A 16,586-nucleotide genomic window follows, 5' to 3' on the forward strand; every position below is an offset into this window, starting at 1 on the left:
TAATATTAGTTACAGTCATTGTTGGATATATATCTATAGGAAAACTGTGTACATTTCTATTAGAGATATACTATATGTATAGTATTGTATGCGATGTTTTTCGAAAAAAAAAAAACACGCTTGATAAATTTTTCATGTAACAAATAAAACATTAGCCTTATTATCCTTCGAGACACAGTCAAAACGAGCATTTCACGGTAGAAAAGACCTGTGTGCTGCTATATGAATATTTGGCGATGATCTGCTTGCACGATCAGGAGTATTATTCTCGAAAAATATCGTGAAAATACTGTAGTAGAGTAAAATCCCAGATAACTTCCGCGAGATTCGAATACATATATTTTGCACGCGCTTTAACCTTTCCGCTGGTCTAGATTGTTCGACTACCAATTTTGAATCGAGAATGCGAAGTAATAGATAAATCGAGCGATACAAATAACCCCGATATGTCGATCGTTAGTTAATAATACGGGAAGTATTTCGATATTGAATATTCGTTTGGATAAAATGTATCGCGCGAGCAGTCGGCAAGGCAATATAACCATTTCTCAGATATTTTCAGATAATACATTTCACATTTATCTTCAGCTTAGCTTTTATATTTGTTTTTTCTTTATTTTACAATACGAAATAATAATCGGTTTGGAACGCGAGTATATTCGTTATTCCGAATGGAAAACAATACTAGTAACGCCTGCAGTTTGTATAGTTTTTTAATTCTTTATGTTATTGCGTTTTGTTATATTATATTTTGTTGTTGTGCTAATTTACGAGAAATCGCGGATTTCGAGCGGATCATTAACTTTGTGCGATCATATCTTTTAATCTTTTTCGTATCATTACTCTTTTGTCATGATATAATAAAGCGCAATTAATGTTGAAAATGCCATACAAAGTGCGATTGTAATTAACCGTATTTTTGTAAGTGCGATGTGATTGCAAGAAAGAGCTGAGAGATGGCCAAGGCCTGGAGAAGACAATGACTGAAATTATTATGGAATCCAAAATATAAAATTTATTTATCATTTGCTACTTACAAAAGTAATCGTTTATATTTGCAATGATATATAAATGTAAAATGTTCAATGTTTGAGATAAATAACAAAATTCTTCGAATTATACTAAATGAAGATGAAAACTGTGAATTGGATATATAAAAGTTTGTACCAAATGGTACAAATAAAATCTATACGTATGTATATATATAAGAAATGTGAAAAACTCAAAGAATATTAAAAGTTTTTCTGAAACAATAATTATATTTTAGAGACAATTAGTAATAAAAATTAAATAAATAAAAAAATGATATAGTATAAAAATATTTGTAAGATAATATATATACAACAAAATATGATAATAAGATATTTTATGTTATCTATTAACTATTTAAATTAATTTGCTAAAAGTTTGAATCTACCTTATTTTTCTTCCAACCATATGATATGAAAAGTCATTAAAAATTAAATTAAAAGAATATAAGGATATTAAAGATAAATCTTATTCTCTCATAATATTTTGCATAAATCCATTATATAATTATATAATAACTCAGAGGCTTAATTAAGAGGCTTAAAAACAGAGAGCAGGAAGCAAATTATTATTTTGTAATATGTGTATCTAATATACACACAACACATAAAAATCGATATTTTTGCGTACTTTAAATTATTTTCATAATATTACTAATTTGTAATTAAAATTTGATTATCACTATTATTTTTTATTTGTGAATCTTATTATTTTAAAGCAGTTAATAAAAATAATCAAATATACATTTAATATTGTCTCTGATATAAACGCAAGAAAATGATCGACTGATTTTATTGAAAGCTCATATTTTTCGTTCTAGTTTCTAGATGTCGCGGGTTGTCTACCTACGTCCTTCACGTATTTAGTCTGATGAAAGTAATAATGCTGATGTATTAAACGTTACTCTCATTTAAAAATATAATCGTTAAATAGAATTATTTTAGAAATATCAATTCTAATAAGTGTTATAAAAATTAACTTACACGAAACTTATATTGGAATAGATATAATATATACAATAACAAATGTTTATCATTTATATTATCGTATTAGATTTTCTTTTATGACCGCGTTTTAATTCTCAGAAATTTAATTTTCAAATACCATGTCTTAACATATACTATCGAAAAATAGTCGAAACAAGAAAACGATAAATTTTACACGTCATCCTTGCTTTTACGGTTTTCGATAAGTATGACGGCTGTCGGGTAGACAAATCATTCAGTATTAATTGTGTCAGAAAAAGATTAATGAGGAGGCATGCTTATGAAGGGTCGAGCGGGGCAAATGGCAAAACGCTGAGTCAGGGAAAGATGATAATGCAGAACTATTTTATATATTAAAGTCACGTATATATAAATGTGCTCTTGGTCGTTCTCGAAGATATTATATGTACACGTTGAGTTTTATAAACTTGTACATCGTATGAATATTGATGATGTTTAATTCGGTGAGCATAATGAAATAAAAATAGAAATTAAATCATCACAATCAATCAAATCATTAAGATAGCATATAACATACAGTGAACGCAAAAAGTATCCAAATATACAGGAAGATTTTTGTAAAAACAAATCTTATTTATAGAAAATATATAAATATATTAATTAGTAATTTCTTAACAACAAGTATATTTGATCTTAATACAAACAAAAAAAGAGCCTTGCGAAAGTAATCACTGTATTTATTCATGATTTTCTAGAAGCTAAATTTTTTTTAAGTAAAATATTTTTAATAAATATACAGTATGTAACATATTGTATTTATTCTGTTACTTGTATGTGTGTTAATAAACTGCTAATTGATACTTATTTTCTCAAGTAACGTTTTTCAAAGGAATATCTTCTCTGTATAAATATTTTTTGTACTTATGGTATCAACATGTAGCACACTTTTGTTTATCAAAGCAAGCAGCTCAATAAGCAATCGCAAACGAACATTGATTAAATATTCTAGTATGTAATATTACATACCAATAGCGTCGTCTCGTTATACGTACGGTTGTGTTAATTTTAATTGGCAATATTTCAACGTTATATTAATCGATGAAAAATTCGTTTGAATGAGCCGAAGGGAGTTGCTCTATCAACCGCACTCGCTAAAAAATAGCGGGATATCGCGGTGACGATCGAGAATTGAATAGAAATAGCGGCGAACAAAGAAATCAAAGGACAGTTAGCTTCCCGGAGCGATTCTGTATGCTATCGGTTTTACTCTTCGTTGGTCGTCGTTACAACGGGCCAATTCTCACCCTAGTCGAGTTCTGAAGCTTTTCGCGGTCGTTATGGGGTATTTGTACAACACAATTTATCTCGCCCCGGGGCAACGAACCACAATGGCGGTTGTACGACGGCTCCGTCATTTCGGCTCGAAGGAAATATCCGCCGTATAATAATCGATTACCGGTGAGTGAAAGGAGAAAAAATCATCGAGAGATTCGTTACGCGTAACGCACACACATACACACACATGGACAGATATTACCTGTAGGGAAGTCCTAAACTTCAATATACGCTGCGTCATCGAGATTAGGTAGACAATTACTCGGCAATATTCAGAAAATCCAATATGCACGAATTTGGAAGTACAGCGATGCTACGTCGCAATCGTCGACGTATTTAAACAGCGTGTTATTTGCTCGCACTGAGAAAGATTTTGATATTTGTGATTATAATTTTAGTATCTTATTTTTTAGCCGTATTATGAACGATTTAAATACAGAATTTTTCCACAAGTTAGTACGTTTTCCGCCTATGACAATAATGTCGTTATACTTATAATTTTTAATTTGTGACTATTGACATACAGTATAATTTATCGTTATAAATTCTACTAAATGTATATGTATAATGTTTATACATATGTATACATATATATTCACACAACAGTGTCTCATTTTAATTATTCATCACCTCCAATATCTGAAAAAAAGACGCATTTTCAAAAAAAGTTTTATATATTACAAAAAATTATGATTCTCAAAAATGACTATAAAGTCATAATTGCATGGTAAAATAAATATTGTTATTTGCTCAGTTTTTATAGTTATTACTTCCATAATATTAATAATCATGTTTATATAGTTGTATAATAAGAAAAGAATATATCCTCCAAAAATGATAATTTTGTAGTTGTTTTTGATGTATTAATGTATAGAACTACAAATGTAATTATTATTACTAACATTATAAAGTAGCAACTATAAAAATGGGGTCGTAACAATAATTATTTTATCGTGCAATTACAGTCACAAGTACCAAACACACTTGCCTTCTCTCACAGTACACAGAAATGAAATACTACAAAATTATATGAATTTGGTCGTGCTTACCGAGCGTTTATAATTTTGTGCTCTACAACTTTAGACGACAGCTCGTTCTTCGCGCCTCGACGATTTCTTTGTTCGTGTGACTGAAGATTTAGCCCCGAGTTCCCCAATACGAGAGAACGCGGTCTCAGCGTCCCCTGTCCGGCTGTCCGTGTCCGCTTTCGTGTTCACACATATCCCGGAGGCTATAAATAAGCGTGGTCACCGGACATGGTCGCTCGCGACACGGGAAAACTTGACTAATTGCAAGTAACCACGCTGACGTCGTTGCTCATTTCTTCTCGTCAAGATATCGTCTTCGCGTGGCTATCCATACCTTTTACGGTCGTGTAATATACAGTTGAAGCACACACACCGTACTTTTTCGTTGGCCGTTCATCATTCTGAGACTAATCTCTTCTACTTGGCCTGCACTGACGCATCGTTTGTCTTATCCTTAACATAGAGTAGGTAGAGTCTTACAGCCTTAGTCGGAGGGCTTGTCTGTCTCGAATCGAATCAATTGTTCCCAGAATAAAATGCAGTCGCATTTTAGCTTTACCTTTTGATTTCATATTTCAAGTACAACATATAAGAATGTGGTTTTCCATCTTTTAGTGCTCTTTATTTATTGCCGATACAAGTACCGGTACAAATTTATCTAAACGTCGTAAAGAATTAGAAGAGACACGAACGTTTTCCTTGAGAAATAAATCTTAGGCTTATACTTCTCAGTTGTTGAATATGTATACCTTTTTTGTTCAAACAAATGTTGTTTGTGCAGACAAATGAATTCTTATAATAGTTAAATTTCTGTAAAAGTTCCTACAGAGATCCTAAAAACTCCTGCACAAATGTTAATAAAATTCTTAGCTGGCAGTGATAATAGAAGAGAATTCTACAGAAAATAATATACGCTTAATATTACTCTCTTATTGCAGGATTCATGCGTGTCATATTTGTCGATGCATATATGGAGCATTAAAAATTTAAAACAGTTAAAATATAGTTATTAATGAGTTTATTAAATACAATACGTACTGTGTGTTAATGCTGCTTCGCTAAAACGCGCCATATTTCTTGAATTGTTATATCAAAGATTTTCACAAATAGCTTTGCTCGCGTGAAACCAGATCAATTTGTATGATAGTTTTCGGAGGAGTCCAAAATGAGGGAGTGATGCGAAATGACGAAGCCTGCGGCCACATAATCTCGTTTAGCGGAGGTAATTGCTTCCTAATCGCGCGCGACCAATCAGCCTAACTGCGTTACGTTGTCCAATTCGTTTATGCGGCAATGTTGTATCGGCCTAACCCCTCTTCGGTTCTTATCGAAGCACTGGATTACTCGGATTCTTTTCCGTATAACTCCATTTATACGATTTGCCCTAATTCCAATTGTGAAACCTGTCGATCTGTAGGATAGTAATCGCTTTGGCATCGACAAGTATATGTGTGTGTGTGTGTAGTTATACTACATACACGTGATCAGTTAATCTTCTATTTGTTCCCTGTTGACCGTTCAAATTGATGATCTCCACGATTTTGAATCTTAATGTTTCGAGAGAGAAAGAGTTGTCTCGATTATTGCCGCATTTAAATATTATTCAATATGCAACATTACAATTCAAGACATGGAGATTACTGAGAAAAAATTATCATATTTTATAGATTTCAATAATTTTACAATTATAATTTATTCACTATAACATTGATTGTTGATCGACAATGACCCGATCGACATCGAAACGTTTTTATTTCTATGTTTTAAATTAAAAGTTCTTTGTTACATAATTAACTCTTAGCTCTTCTAGTGTCTATTTATTCAATGTGTTCATTCGGAATTTTTTCATTGCACAGAAAGAACGGTTTTGCTGAAGTACTTAATAATTTAGCTAAATATGAATCTGAAAATTTTGTGTTAGCTTAACGGAACAGTTATGTAGGGCGCTCAAACTGATTGCCGGAATGCTCTTTTGCAGCATTGCTCATCAATTAATTTATTATGTTCGAACGTTCCATATAATTATTTGATGATACAATAAAATATTTTCAGATCTGTACCTATCTAAATTTTTAAACACTACAACAAAATCGTTTCTTTTTAGAAATATATGCAGGAAACAAATATAGAGAAATAAATTGAAAAAATTCGAAAAGAAAATTTTCGAAAGTAGAAATTTATGAACCTGAGATTATCATTCTTTTATTTACACTTGTGTGTGTGTGTGTATTGTATTTGTCGAATCTCAAAGATGGGGCAGAAAATGAAATTGATATATTCGATTAAGATATGTATAATATTGAAAAATGTCTATAAACAAGCGAAATATATAGACGAGATAATGTCTAAAAGACGTGATAAAACCGGTTTACCGACCAGCGGACGGAAACCATTGAATTCACTGGCGCCAACTAATCCGTTTGAAGTACTCTTCAGCAAGTGCCGCCGCTTTCTTTTACCGCCGTCGATGCCTTTCCTGATGCAAAACATTGCCGGAAGAGCACACTCTTGACTAGGCACTTGATGCGTAACTTTCTTGTCACGGCCAAGAACAGACGTTACACACTTTAGTAGCCACGAGTAGCAACTTCGACAGGAAATGATAAACATTATGCGCGCGTACATTATAATAAAAATTGACACGTGGAAACAGACACTATACAACCACGAACTTTACAAGATTGGTAACAAAGCGCGGGTAGGAAATTTTTCTTCCTAAATTTCTTGCTTTCTCTTCGAACTAAAGTTGTATGAAAGAAAGCGCGCTTTAAAACAGACAGCGCCTACAAGTGTAATTGTTATTCAAAGCTGGGATCTTTGAGGCCATTTTTCTACGTTCGCTTTTGCTTCGCGCAGTTTGATAGCAGCTATAACGCGGCTAAGGTTGGCCACTCATGAATACATTATCCTTTCTAACGAGGTGAATAGGTCAAGTAGATGGAGTCGCAGCGTCTGTCCATAAATCACTTAAAGGGCAAGCGAAATCACCCCATGTGCACAAGCCGGTTCGACTTCTCGTGCATCTGCTTCCGCTTTTTGTTTCGTAGCGTGATATCGACGGAAGGAACATGCCCCTCGTTCTTTATCTTTTATTCAACTTGTCGCAAAATTATCGTCGTTCTGGCGTTTTTTTTTTTTATCGTCCTCATATTCACGCGGCACATACGTGATGTCGCGTGTCGCATGCCATCGATGCCCGTTCGTGCGATGGAATAGCGATAATAACTCGCGACATGCAAATCGCAGATATCGTTTATGTATTTTGCTGTTTTCGCGGTACTTCTATAGAGGAAATTCAAATCCACCCGATATAATAACAGTTACACGCTTCACCGTCCGTAAAGTCGGCATATAAACGCTATCCAGCCAGAAATCAATTTTATGACGTAATTTAAATAATTTAAGTTCTCGGGGGACAGTAAATTGTCATCAATTGTCATCGGAAAATCGATGCTTTTATCACGCGATCGTTTGTTATATTGCAAATGATTTATTTCAATGTAGCAACGGTGATTAAGGTTGTGCTTACACTGGAAATGCGAGTGCGCTAATATTGATTCGCCGTAACACGACAGAAACGATGACGACCATAATTTATAATTCCCAGTGGAGCATTTGACTGAACATTATTAATTTACGCAGTCGGTTGAACATTAGGTGAATTTACATACAGTCGTACATTATACATCCGCATGTAGTAATTTTGCACACGATAAAGCACTGTCGTAGAAAGATTCTTATGATATAAATTTTGTGCAAATATTTATTGGAATTTTTAGAACGAATCCTTCAATCTTGAATTTCGAAAATTATAAAGAACAATTTATTTGTATAATCACAGTTATAAAATATCAATAATTTAAATATTAATCAGAATAACGAGAACAGAGATATCAATTTATACGTTATAATAAAGCCATATTTTTTATATCGTCGAGTAAACATTGTATAATATATTTACCATTTTATGCATTAATGAATTCACAATTTTAAATTTCCAATTTAATTATATTTAACGTGAAATTTTAAACGATACTTTTTACACTTGTGTTCGATATAATAAGCATTAAAATACATTTTACGTATAAAATCACGTTTTAAATAAATGTTATGCATATATTGGATACGCTACGTAAATAAGATAAAATATTGTAATAAAATAAATATATTAAAATAGAAGAATAAAGTATATTTCGCGAATTGTCTAATAATTTACTAATCTAGAACGTACGTTACGGTGCAGTGATGGTATTAATAAATACGAGAATCTTATTTTTTGTAAGAAACGATTTGCTGTATTTCAGTTTTGAAAAGAATCAAACTCTTGAGTAACATAGAATAAAACAATGATAGAATAACGACGAGTTGATGTAGATAATGACACTGACGCGTGCCAAGTGTAAATACAAAGCTTTGTAACCACATATAAAAATCAGAAATACATAGAGTCAACGTAAGAATTAGAGTAGAATTGTGAGCAAATTCCTCGACATTCACAATGTCTTTCGATTGTAACTACCAACGTTGCGTTATAATAAAGCTATTTACAAATTACAATACCTCGTAATAATCGTCATTCACGTCGCTCTTCAATATAATGTCATGTACATACGTAAAGTTCGATGCGCTACGTAATATCGACAATATATCGATAGTTACTAAAACTTTGGTTACGCAAAAATAGACGCAGATATATATATATATTTTTATATATATATTCATATGTATATATATATATTTATATACGTATGTATATATGTATATCCGAACTATATTCGCCTCCTTATTAGGGATTTGTTAGAGTTTATATACCTATAAACAAATGTACAATAATTACAAGGGAAGTAGGACATTGATATAATTTATAAATAGTACATATATAGTGATACATTATATCAATTATTTATTTCCCACGATCGCAAAAACGGAGAATACTTCAGTCGAAAGTGATGAAAACTAATTTTGTTGCACTGCAGTTTCTCGACCAATTTTGCGAATGAATAAACCGTTAAAAAATATTCCATATATTCATTTCTATGTTTGTTCGATATCCAAATATTTGTACCTGTGTGAATGCCAAGCAAAATACAATGATTACTTTAAACAAGGATTGTTATGGAATATACATTTTGAAACAATTAATCGTATTTTTTAATAAGAAAAAAAGAACATAAATATTAATTTGCACACATTGACTCGTCAAAAAGAAAATATATACTATAAAATATATAAGAAAGAATAAAAGACAATATTTACATAAGATTTTGGAAATCTATATCACGTTTGAAGATTAACAACTCGCAATAATAATACTAATAACAATATAATTCAAACATAATTTATAAATAAATTTCGCGTTGAAATACGGAATGTATTTTATACATTCTTTTTTTTTTAGAGCATAAACGCAAGAAAACCTCGTTACGAAGTTTGTTTTGCACCAAATTAACGTAACTTTTTGTATGCAGCAGATTTTTCGTTTCCCCAAACGATTGAAGTAAAACACACATGACAAAATGTATATTTATCCGATTACGACGATTACTTTCGTTCGAAATAAAATCCCCGTAATTGCGCGTTCATTAACAAATTCTAGTCGCACACATATTCGCACGCGTATAATCTCTTTTCGCGGAGGCTCATCGCATTCTCTCCCTCTCTTTCTCTCGCAACTTTCTCACTCGGAAATCACAGTTAAACATTGGTTTTTCGACGTTTGGTGTGGCACTCGTCATCCGATACTGAGAGGTACGTCCGACAGAGCAGATGGACAGAGAACGAATAAAATATCGAAAAATTTACTCTCTCGCGCGTCACGCAACTTTTAATCGTAAATTAAAATCTTGTCGGCTCTCTGAAAGAGTTTATTAGTTTAATAGCACTGTTAAATTGCACACATCCAAAGGTACGGCCTGTCCGACGGCATTGCCGTTTAATGCGGGCTTTCGTCATAAATTCGTCGCTTCTGGTCTAAGCTGATACGCGGGGATTTGTTCTCGATGCTTTCAGCAGTAAACAGTATAAGAGAATTACGAGTCTGAAAGATAGTGTCGAATAGCAGACGAAAGCAGTCAACTCGGCGATGTTCGCATTAGGCGCGTTTAACCCTCGGACAGCGGAATGTTTACAATTGCATGGAATGCGCTACCTGAGTCCTTCCGCTTAACCGTATAGTACAAGTTCATTCATTTTAAATATATCTCTTTTACATTTTGATTTTATTGTAAAATTAAATTACTTTGCTACGTAAAATAATAAGAATACAATTATTGAATAGAAAAATAAAATAAAATTAACGACTTTAAGACTATAAAATATAATTCTAATACATTTTACAATTAATTCTAAACACGAATGAATTTTATAAATTCATTGTTGCTTCTCATGCATTATCGATACTGCTGAACGAGGGTTAATCGTCCTAAAAGTATTTCAAATGTAACGACAAGATTGAATCATTACTCTTGCAAAGCTGAGGTAGGCATACGCGATAACGACAGTGTTTTATTTCTTTGAGAATAAAACAGATGAAAAGATATATTACAACACTTTTTCTCGAAAATAGCACTCGTGGAGTAGAATGCTTCAATACCATCGGGTTATATTTAAAAAAAAATTAGTATTTATTGAAATATATTTTAATATCTATAAAATATATCGAGTTTGTCCGTGGCAACATCGAAACAGTAATGATTCGCACCTAAGGATAAGTAGAGGATGTTTCGTGTGCATATTACTTTCAAATTCTATTTATTAGATTTTCAATCATACGGTAAAAAAAGCTTAGCGTACAGCTTGCGGAAGACGCACCGAGTATACTATCGCGTAAACCCAGAGAAAAAGACAAGAGTGATGGCAACTGTATAAGTGATAATTATAACTTTTGTACGCAAAATAAATATGTATAGTTGCGTGAAAAAAAACTATTCTATAGTTATTGTAACAACTGTAAAATAATTTGTTCAACTATATACATTAATTCTACATACAATACGTGTATAGTTGTCACCTGTATAGGTAGTTGCTATCAGCAAGTTTTTCTCCAAGTGTAATAATCGAGAAAAGAAAACGTTCCTACCGCTTCGATATCCGTTTTATGACTCCAGATTTCTTCACGAGATTCCGTGCGACAAAAGCACCGCGTATAGTAGAACCGATGCTCTTCGTTCACGTACTCGAATCCGTAACAGAATCACAGTTCGCCGGCCGACTTGTCTCGGAAGCGTTTGGCTCGCGAGAACGCTCATCGCCGAGAACTCATTGGTGCATCCCGGAGGTAGCGCCTAGACGGGACCCGTAGATAGAATACGGCGAGAAATACGCCAGTCCGGCGGTCGCGTGTGGATGCGGCGGTGGCGGTGGCGGCGGTGGAAGCGGCAGCCCGAGCGTCGACAGAGACGGTGTCAAGAGCGGCGAGGGTTTCCCATAGGGATGGTAGCGCGCGGTAGCGAGCGGACTTAAAGGCGGCGTAGGGTAAGATCTCGCGAACAGAGGATGAGTCGGGTGCAGCGCCGGGGGTGGTCCAGGCAGTAGGGAGAGCGCGGCGGCCGCGCTCGCGGGATCGGTTGCGCCGCTCGCTGACACGTTCGTGTGACTTCTGAGATGCTGCAGCAACTCTTCAGACGTACCGAATCTCTTACCGCAGTACGCGGTATCACCCGCGATCCAGTTGCATACGTAGGGTAGCTGCGTGCCGGCCAGTGCCGCCAGCTGCGCATGCGCGTAAACCAGGGAGCCGTAGGGCGAAACACTGCCGGGTTTGTGATCACATTGAGCGCACCCGGCCGGACAGGAAACCGGCGTCGCGCTCGCACCCGACGGCAATTTGCCATTGGCGATGCTGGCGACTGCCGCTGCGGCCGTCGCGGGGTTCGACAGGAGGTGCGAGTTGAGCTGGCAACCGGTGCAGAATGGATCACGGCATATCGGCATCAGGTTGTCGGCTGGTCCACCGGTACTTTTCAATCGTGCGTAAAGATAGGGGTTGATGCCGTTCTTCAGGGCGGCGTGATGGGACATGAACGAATTGGCCATCACGTCGATGGGTAGCTGACCGGGACTGTAGCCCAAGTAGGCGGCGGTGGAGACTGGTAGACTGACGCCAGGCTTAAACGTGCCCAATGGGAGATCCTTGATTGATGGATCGGCCATAGCGAGCACGCTGACGGGACTGTAGGCGGGTTTCACTTGTAACGAGGGACTACTCACGGTTGGCTGACTCGTGCAAGCGTCCGCCGTACTCGACGGCACCGAAGGCGCCGAGCTTCTTGAAGCCGGCGAGTCCCGCGTAACCTCGCCGTTTGGTGTTGCTGTTTTTCTACCTTGCGGCGTGACCGCGCGCGTTGACGCGGCACTTTGATTGCTCGGGCATCGTTTGCCGCCGTTACCGGGCGTCCTCGATCGTCCGGACGTCGAGTGGCTTGACGTCGACCGCGACTCGTCCGGCGTGCACGTCTTCTCACGTCCCAGGCACGATTCGTATGGCTTGAAACTAGTCTTCGTGGACTCGCTCGCCGACGTCGGCACCGTGGCTGACACTGTTATCGTTGGCGAGGATTTCTCGCGAGACTGCTCCGCAGTTTTGGATGATCTGTTACTCGATGTCTTGTCCAAGGAACTTAGTAATGATTTGTTGGACGGTGGATCCGCTCCTATCTGACTACAGGTCTGTGCGAGCAGTGCGAGTGGACTTTTCTTCGCATCCAGCTGAAATCAAAATACGGAGGATGTTTATAAAATAAAAGTTTTGCAATTCTGGAAGGGATATTTATATACATATATTGAGAAAAATGACAAGTTGAGTTTTCGAATATTCTGCTGATCTTCGATACAAATGTCATGTTGAACAATTATTTTTCTTACACTTAGAAAAAACGACATAGTAGTAGTAATTAAATAGATGACAATTATACAAGGTTACATCTACAATTAATATACATACATAGTTGTAATATCTATTAAGTGGTGTATTCTCAACTATATCAACATTAATTCTACATATAAAATTTTTGTATTGGTATCATTTATATAGTTGCTACTATTATATTTTTCTGTTAGTGTAGAATGTAGAATATAATCTTTTAATACTTTTACAAACTTATTATGTATTGCTGCAATATCTTTACTACCTTTTAGAACTGAACTAATTATTTCAAAAAGAACGAATTTTTCAACATAATAATTTTGACACTCTGTTTTATTATTTCGAAATTCAATAATAAAAAGCGTGTCAACGTTGATTGATATGTAAAACTTTCTTATGTTTATAAACACGATAATACAATCGTTAATATCAATTGACTCGGCAATAATTAATATTTGTCGGTTGTGAATCTGATCGTTTGACGAGTTCGACCTGTTTTCGAAATACGTAACGTTAGTAATTTAAGTGATTTTCGACCGACTGCTACACCGCAATACACGATCTGACAACCCTCGAAACTTGGCGCGTGACGCGCCTGGATGAAGGCAAGTCCAATTAATGACGCGCAAACCGCAATCTGTAGCGCCGCGTCACTCTTTCGACGAGCGAGAAGTGACGTGGATAAAGGGTGCGTCGGACAAACTTATCCCACGAAACGCCCGCCCTTTTGATTTATTGAGAAATTTTTTACGCGAGCGACGTGTCCCCGAGATTTTTTCCTAACGACCTGTCAACGTTGAAATTGAATTACTTTCACTAACAATGATAAATCCCGTAGATATTAATTCTGAACTTATGTACTTGTGAAATCGCGATTGTGTCCATTTCTATCGATGTAGATTAATTTTAACCCTTTTGTCAATGCATAATTTTTCACTTTTCCACTATTATGTTTTACAGGTAAAAATGTAAAAGTAAAAACCAGAAAGAATCTATGCTATCAAAACTGTTTTTTTTTTTGTTATTCAAACGGTGAGGTTTTTAAAGGACCGTAACGAAATAACAAAAATATTATAAAAATATTTATTGTTTAAATATCAGATATATAGGCACTGCAGTAACTGCGTGTGTTAAATTGAAAATAAAAAATTTTCTGTATAAAAATAAATGTTATGTGCATATGAAATAGTTCGATAAGGTTCATTTATATTTAATACGCAATTTTCTAGTTTAAATGAAAATGTTTTCATTTTATTTTAATTATTATTTAAAAACATGTCTACTTAATATTGAAGCATTTTTTTTATCTAAGTTTTAAATTACTGCTAAACTGTTTGTATTACTTTCAAATACAATGTAGACAAATCTATGATTATTTAGTAATATCCTTAAAATTCGATCCGTATGTATTGATAGAAGGCTCAATTTCAGTTATCTTTTTTTAATTATTAAAATATAGAAAAGGATAAAAAGTAAATTATACCGAGATTAAAGTGATTTTCTACTTTATTAATAGCTTACTAATTTTTAATTTTACTAGTTTTAATCATCTACTGAAGTTAATTCTATAATAAAAATATTAATGATCAGCGGATAAACAAGAGAAGATATTTTCGCGTGCGCGTGATTCCTATAAATCTGGAATATGACACGTCAATGGTGCGGAACGACGATCATCCGCGCGGAATCTTTTCTTATCTTTTTGTTAAGAACGAGATTCACCGGAGAGGAAGGGGGGGGGGAGATATAATCAATGTGCTATTGCCCGATACAGACGTCATTAGCGTGTAAGTGCGGGGAATTTAATATCGGCGCCTTCGCGCATCTCCCGAAGTGGTCACGATGATGCACTCGCTATAATTAACGTATAGAGAAGCGATATTTCTCGACGACTGATACGTCCACCGAACAGATGTTCCGCCGTAATTAAAATGCAACGATCATGCAACACTAACCCGCCGTCGCCGCTCACGGTCGGGTCTCTGTACTAATGGCGCGACGCCGACAGATATTAATGCCGTGAATTGCAACAGGCCATTACGGCAACGCGAGGCTATATATTAATTGCGCTCGTGAAAGTTAACGGGAACGTTCGAACGTAATATTTTAATCCGCTAATTCCGCCCGCCGGCTTTTGATTGTCGTGGCTAATTTATGCCCTCCGAGACAAGAGAAACTTCCCTTTGTTCACGCTTTACGTGGCTACTGCTGAAATCTTTCGAATGCGTATCCTTTTTTTTTTTCTATGATCGAGTTACTTGCAAATTTTTTGCAAGTAGGAAGCATCACTTTCACAAAAACTGAAAAAATTGTTGTGGGACAACAGGAGATGTATATATATATTTTTTTTTCGTGAGATTTAGATACGTCGAAGAGAATAGCCGGTGCTTTGCCTTTGTTTTGAATTGACCGGTGGTCCAGCTGTTGCGGGACAGTTTACAAAACGATTTTACGAACAAACGATTTTGCGATTCTTTTGTGTTCTTTGCGAAGCAATATTTCAAATTTAATTATTTATTCATTACATTACAAAGTCAATCAGGCGCAAGAAAACTTTTACGTCTTGTAAATATTAGAGATTTAAATTGTCTGAATATATGCTCGCATTTTTCTACATTGTCGAACTGATTTTTCTGCGAGCACTGCTTTCGCGAAATGCTGAAAAAAATCAACATGGGAAACCAGAAGGTATTTTTCTTTCATGAAAATTAGATGTCGAATATAACCGCTCTGCTTTACTTTTCCTGAATTTAAATAGTCCAGTTACTGCGGAACAATTTATAATAAATGATTTTATGATCTTTTATATTCTTTGTGAAGCGGAGATTGCACATTCATTTATTTATTCATTACATTACAAATTCAATTACATGCACCACACCACACACATATACACATTCACATTATTTTTACGTTTTTTTTTTATAAACATTAGGGAGACTCGAATCGTCTGAATATGACTCATATTTTTTTATATCGTCGACCTGATTATTTTTTACAAATTTTAAGCACTGCTTACGCGAAACATAATCACGGAAAACCAGAGAAGGTATTTTTTTACACCAACTGTCGAAGAATACCGCCGCAATGCTTTGTCTTTGTTCTGCATTTAAATGATCCAGCTACCGCGAGACAGTTTATAATAAATGATTTTACGGTCCTTTATATTCTTCGCGTAGCGGAAATTGCAAATTCATTTATTTATTCATTACATTACAAATTCAATCATGCGCACAAAAATTTTTACGTCTCTTATAAATATTATACAGATCTGAACCGCTGAATATAAGAGTACAACACCGTCAATGTGGCCGTCTGCACCGAAAAGCCGATTGAACGCTCTATTCCACTCGCTTTTCCATCCCTCATCCCCCTCCCCCCCCC

The 16,586-nt window shown here is 35.3% G+C and overlaps 1 protein-coding gene across 1 annotated transcript in view; it reads right to left on the bottom strand.

The window, feature by feature from the left end:
* Nucleotides 1–11,596: 11,596 nt before the first annotated feature.
* The window catches only part of LOC108776442 (zinc finger protein Elbow), an 8,368-nt gene continuing 3,378 nt past the window's right edge, over nucleotides 11,597–16,586 (bottom strand). The window contains exon 2 of the mRNA XM_018543055.1: nucleotides 11,597–13,045. Coding sequence (XP_018398557.1) covers nucleotides 11,597–13,045 — 1,449 coding nt within the window. The remainder of the gene's footprint in view (nucleotides 13,046–16,586) is intronic.

Source organism: Cyphomyrmex costatus, unplaced genomic scaffold, assembly GCF_001594065.2.
Source record: "Cyphomyrmex costatus isolate MS0001 unplaced genomic scaffold, Ccosl1.0 scaffold36, whole genome shotgun sequence".
In the NCBI taxonomy this organism is placed as follows: domain Eukaryota; kingdom Metazoa; phylum Arthropoda; class Insecta; order Hymenoptera; family Formicidae; genus Cyphomyrmex; species Cyphomyrmex costatus.